The following is a 6138-nucleotide window of genomic DNA, read 5'->3' as shown; positions in this document are numbered from 1 at the left end:
GACAGAGGAGCCTGGTGGGCTACAGTTGATAAGGTCACAAAGAGTCAGACACGACTGAAGTGACTCTGCAGCAGCAAACAATTTCACAGGATTTGTTCAGCTGCCACATCCCCACCAATCTACTGGAAACTCCTTGAAAGGAGGGCCTGACACAATTTTCATTAAAATTCTCAGGGCTTCGTTGAGCCATGACAGTAACCATTTGGGAAAATGCTTGTTGGATGAAAGGTAAAGTGTGAGCAGTAATCAGCTCTAACACATCCTGAGACCTTCCTGTTCACGCATCGCTGCACCGTGTGCCTAGGCTCGAACCACTGGCATTGTCCACAATCCTGAGATAGGTACCATAATGGTCCCGTTTTGCAGAGGAGCAAATGGTAACCATGACACCACCTTATAACAAAAAGCAAACAAGAACTAAAGAGCCTCTTGATGAAAGTGAAATTAGAGTGAAAAATCTGGCTTTAAACTCAATATTCACAAAACTAAGATCATGGGATCTGGTCCCTTCACTTCATGGCAACTAAATGGGGAAACAGTGGAAACAATGACAGACTTTATTTTTGGAGGGCTCCAAAATCACTGCAGATGGTGACTACAGCCATGTAATTAAAAGACGCTTGCTCTTTGGAAGAAAAGCTATGACCAACCTAGACAGCATATTAAAAAGCAGAGACATTACTTTGCCAACAAAGATCCGTCTAGTCAAAGCTATGGTTTTTCCAGTAGTCATGTATGGGTGAGAGACGGACATAAAGAAAGCTGAGCACCGAAGAATTGCTGCTTCTCAACTGTGGTGTTGGAGAGACTCTTGAGAGTCCCTTGGACTGCAAGGAGATCCAACCAGTCCATCCTAAAGGGAATCAGTCCTGAGTGTTCAATGGAAGGACTGATGTTGAAGCTGAAACTCCAATACTGTGGCCACCTGATGCGAAGAGCTGACTCACTGGAAAAGACCCAGATGCTGGGAAAGATTGAAGGAGCGAGGAGAAGGGGACGACAGAGGATGAGACGGTTGGATGGCATCACCGACTCGATGAACCTGAGTTTGAGTGAACTCCGGGAGCTGGCGATGGACAGGGAGGCCTGGCGTGCTGCAGTCCATGGGGTCGCACAGAGCCGGACACGACTGAGCGACTGAACCGGTAACCGGCCCACAGCCTCCACCAGCGGCTCCTGGAGCCCGGATGACAGAGCGACAGAGCACGCCCCACGCTCAGTCGCGCGAGAGGCGCCAGCACCAGTACACCGCAGCCGCAAGAGTAAGAAGCAGGAACAGCGCTCCACCCCAGCGGCCCCCTGCTCAGCGCAGCCGTAGTGCGCCTACGTGCAGGCTGACTTCCGCCAGGCCTCAGCGGGGTTCCGGGACCCGCGTCCCGGCCTCGCGAGGCCCAGGGCGAAGGCGAGACCGCGACAGCCGGGTATGGGGTGGGGCGCGTGCTGATGACGAAAGCGGAAGTTCTGCGGCAGAGGCGGGACGCGAGCCCGGCGCCGGGGGCTGGGATCGCGGAAGCTCCGTGGGGAGGGTCGGGCGCTGTCTGAGTGCCGGGTGGTTTCCGAACAGGTTCCAGAGGGAGGCAGCCGCGAGGTTTCAAGCCGCTGGCCTGCGTGCGCTCGGGCCGCTCCAGGTGTGAGTCGACGTCGGCCTGTTGCCTGCCTCCGCCCCAGCCCCTCCCCGGGGAGCCGCCTCGGGTCTCCACCATGGCGTCCACCCCGACCAACCTGCAGGTATCACCGGCGCGGGAGGGTGAGGGGCGGGGAGGGCGGCCGCGGCCGCGCCCCTCGCGGGTCGCGCCCCGACCCCGGGGGAGGAGGCCGGCTTTCCGCCTGCTCCTGGGCTCGCCGGAGCTCCCCGCGCTGTAGGACTCCTGACTTTTGTTGAGACTTTTCTGCCGTGTGTATGTGTGGTGTTTTCCCCTTTTCAAACCAGCCTAGTTTGAACCGAACTGGTTGAAGCTTGAGGGAGAGGCATAGACCCCAGTCGGTGTAAGGGAGAGAGGAAAGAACGGAATGCATGCAATGCACTGTTCTGGATCCGACGAAAATAGGAAGATTGGAGTCCTCTCCTGGTTCCTCAAGCTGCTGTAGCAAAGCCTTTCTTTCTAGCTGTCAGATGAGTAGAATCGTGAGCTCAGAATCTGAGGAATCCGTGAATTCCTGGACTCTGCGTTCAGGTGCGCCGTGATGGCTCCCCAAGTGTGGCATGTAAATAAGATCATGGAGTAGGCTTTAGTTCCTTTGTTACTTCACCTTTCCTACCGCAGTGAGTTCCGTGTTTTATTCGTAAAGCACGTGATCCTAATATTTTAGACAGTTGTTCAACCTCTGTGGAATGAAATTCTTTGAGATGAGACAATTTTTAAACAGTGCCTCCCATCCCTCGAACGGATCTAGGACTTAAGTGGGGTTTCAGTTAGTCGCTCAGTCGTGTCCGACTCTGTGTGACCTTATGGACTGCAGCGCGCCAGGCCTCCCTGTCCATCACCAACTATCCGAGTTTACTCAAACTCATGTCCATTGAGTCAATGATGCCATCCAACCATCTTATCCTCTGTCATCCTCTTCTCTCTCCTTCAGTCTTTCCCAGCATCAGGGTCTTTTGCAGTGAGTTGGCTCTTCCTATCAGGTGGCCAAAGTATTGGAGTTTCAGCTTCAGCATCAGTCCTTCCAATGAATATTCAGGACTGATTTCCTTAGGATGGACTGGTTGGATCTTCTTGCAGTCCGAGGGACTCTCAAGAGTCTTCTCTAACACCACAGTTGAGAAGCATCAATTCTTCGGCATTCAGCTTGCTTTATAGTCCACCTCTCACATCCATACATGACTATTGGAAAAACCATAGTTTTGACTAGACAGACCTTTGTTGGCAAAGTAATGTCTCTGCTTTTGAATATGCTGTCTAGGTTGGTCATAGCTTTTCTTCCAAGGATGAAGCATCTTTTAATTTTATGGATGCAGTCACCATCTGCAGTGATTTGGAGCCCTCAAAAATAAAGTCTCTCTCTGTTCCTATTGTTTCCCCATCTAGTTGCCAGGAAGTGATGGGACTGGATGCCATGATCTTCGTTTTCTGAATGTTGAGTTTTAAGCCAACTTTTTCACTCTCCTCTTTCACTTTCATCAAGAGGCTCTTTAGTTCCTCTTCTCTTTCTGCCATAAGGGTGGTGTCATCTGTGTATCTGAGGTTATTGATATTTCTCCCAGCAATCTTGATTCCAGCTTGGCATTTTGCATGATGTACGCTGAGTGTAAGTTAAATAAGCAGGGAGACAACATACAGCCTTGACGTACTCCTTTCCCGATTTGGAACCAGTCCGTTGTTCCCTGTCCAGTCTAAGTGGGGTTTAGAATGTGACTTAGCGTCGAGGGCAGCAGTCCGCTAGGTAAGTTTGGGACAAAAGAGTGGTATGAGTGCCTGTATCGAGCCCTCTTCTCGGTTTAACAATTGGAAAGGCGTCTATGCGCACAGGCACCGAGGACAATCCGCGGAGGGTCTACGCAGCCCAGAGCGGTTGGTCCTGAAGAGGGGTCACTGAAAGTGGCCCGACTTAAATCGAGATCAGATTTTCACCGGAAAGGGGGTGACGTGCTTGCTTGGGACTTTTATATAGAAAATCGACCAAAAAGATTATGGAAATGTCTTGCTTCACAAAGTGTAACTGCAGCTGTGGCTCGCTCCCCAGAGACGCCGCGCGCTGACTTACGTGTGCGGATCTTAGAGACGCCGCGCGCTGACTTACGTGTGCGTCTTTCTCAACAGGCGTTCCCTAAACTAAGACGCAACACTCATGTGACCCCGTTCAGAAGGGGTCCTAGAGAGCCATGCGTAACTTTATGTGTGCGTCTTTCTCAACAGGCTGTCCCTAAACTAAGACGCAACACTCATGTGACCCCGTTCAGAAGGGGTCCTAGAGAGCCATGCGTAACTTTATGTGTGCGTCTTTCTCAACAGGCTGTCCCTAAACTAAGACGCAACACTCATGTGACCCCGTTCAGAAGGGGTCTTTCTGGTAAATGTACTTGGGAAAGCATCGGTCACTTGATAAGAGGATTGTCCCCTTGGGTATCGGAGGCGGCTTCTTCTGAAGCGCCCGTCTTGTCTTCATCCCTGTTGGTCTGTCAGTTACCTGCACAGTCTTATTCCGCCGTCTTTAAAACGTGTTTTTTATTGAAGTTTCATTGCTTTGCAGTTTTATACTGGTTTCAGTTGTACAGCATAGTGATTCCGTTTTTCTACAGATGATGCGCCAGTAAAAGTGTTCGCAAGATAATGGCCGTGATTTCCTGTGCCCATCTGTTTCCTTGTTGCTCATCCACCTTCTGCATAGTCCACCAGCGTTTCATTTGTCAAAAATCTGCATGTGATTTGGGCTTCCTACAATATAATCCTCATCTACTTATCCATGTTTTTTCTTTTGCAAGATTGCAGTTTCATTCTATAATGGTTTGCATTATATTGGAATTGGACTATGCATGTTCTTCAGTGAATCAGTTTGAGATTGACCTGTCTTAAAGGCATAGTTGCTAGTGTTAAACAGGAAGAGAGAATGAGTTGTATTTTTGTCAGTGGTTGGGTCAGGTGCACTTTCTCATTCAACCTTTTCGTGGGTGAAGAATATTTAACTGACAAATAACTTTCCAACCAAACAAGGCAAAAGTCCCCATAGCCAGATGCTTATAATCAAATGGAGGAAAGCAGATAACTAAAAATCAAATCAAATAATGTAATGATGCTCTAGTGAGGGAGGGCAGAAAGGAAGGGCTTGTGTAACTCTTCGAGGAGAAATGAGAACGGTCCCACAGAGGAGGTGATGGTGAGCTTAGATAAAGCGAGACACAGACACTAACTAGGTGTTCGGTGTGATCTCATTTAGTCCTCAGAACAGCTCTTCAAGGAGAGTATTGCTTCAGTTTCTCAGTATAAGAATCCAGGGCTTATTAAGGTTATGATTTACCCAGAGACATACAGTTAATTTGTTGAAGGTAGTTTTGAATCCAGGCCTATCTGCTTATGTGTTGGTGCTTTTGCATGATAAAATCATGCCTTCTTGGTCAGGAGAGTAGGAGGCATTCCAGGTAGAGAAAATGAACTTATGCCTCAGTCTAGAAGTGAAATAGGCCTTGGAGAGAGTCGGGAGAAACTGCACGTTCATTGTGCATGGAACTCACATTTCCTCAGTCCGGAATGTTTGTTTTTAAGAGTGTCTACATGTTGGGGCATCATAAAAGAAATATATCATCCTTGATTTCCAAGGGCTTATATGCTGATGTGAAAACAGACATACAAAGTGACTGTTGGGGTATTTTGTGACCTTTGGAAGGATGTGCAGGGGGCAGTGGAGATTTAGAGGACACATGGTTAGGTCTCCTAGGCTTGCTGGGGAGGGCTTCCAGCAGGAGGACCACAGTGCCTGTGCTGAGTCCTGGAGAAGCGAGTTTTAGAGGGAGGCGCTGGGCACAGTGTTCCGGGTGGGCTGCAGGCTGCACACGCAGGTGCGGAGTCTGAGCCATCCAGGTTGGCCCAGTAGTTTGGCGTGATGGGAACGGAGTGTGCGGGAGAGGTTGAGCCTAGGCTGGCCACGTCCTGAGCGGCAGTGCACGTGCAGGTGACTGACCCCATCCTGCTCCACGTGGGGAGTCAAGAGAAGCAGGAAGCTCCAGTTTTTGTTCTAGAACAAAACCATTGTGTGTGTACAGGGACAGCTTGACGGATGGCAGGCCTGGAAGCACTGAAACCAGTTAGGAGGCAGGTTCTGTCTCTGCAGTGGGAGGAGGCGGAGGCCAGAGTGGTACAGTAGCTGTGAGAATTGAGGCAGGGCTGGTGAGAGACGGACCTAAGAGGAAGGGGAGCTGGGCCTGGCTCTCCACTCAAAAAGTGAGTTTTCTCCCAGATTCCTTGTTGGGTGTCTGAGTGGGTTGGTTCTGGGATTACAGGAAGACAGGGGGCATCTTTGGGGCCGGAGGGGTCCTGAGCTTTTGGGGCTTGAAGTGCTTGTGGGGACAGTCAGGTGGAAATGTCCACTGAGCAGTTGGGTTCCTGTATGTAGAACTTAGACTGGGTGGGGATAAGGATTTGGGGGTTCCAAGCACACAGAGCAACCCACTCCAGTGTTCTTGCCTGGAGAATCCCCGGGACG

General features: G+C 50.2%; 1 protein-coding gene across 1 annotated transcript in view; it reads left to right on the top strand.

Annotated features, from left to right (window-relative positions):
• Positions 1 to 1432: 1432 nt before the first annotated feature.
• The window catches only part of VPS4B (vacuolar protein sorting 4 homolog B), a 30255-nt gene continuing 25549 nt past the window's right edge, over positions 1433 to 6138 (top strand). Inside the window, exon 1 of the mRNA XM_055559025.1 lies at positions 1433 to 1728. Within this exon, the coding sequence (XP_055415000.1) occupies positions 1702 to 1728 (27 nt within the window). The 5' untranslated portion in view covers positions 1433 to 1701. The remainder of the gene's footprint in view (positions 1729 to 6138) is intronic.

This window comes from Bubalus kerabau, chromosome 21 (genome assembly GCF_029407905.1).
Source record: "Bubalus kerabau isolate K-KA32 ecotype Philippines breed swamp buffalo chromosome 21, PCC_UOA_SB_1v2, whole genome shotgun sequence".
Lineage (NCBI taxonomy): Eukaryota > Metazoa > Chordata > Mammalia > Artiodactyla > Bovidae > Bubalus > Bubalus kerabau.
Note: the sequence above shows the minus strand (reverse complement) of the source record. Positions and strands in the feature narration are given on the sequence as shown.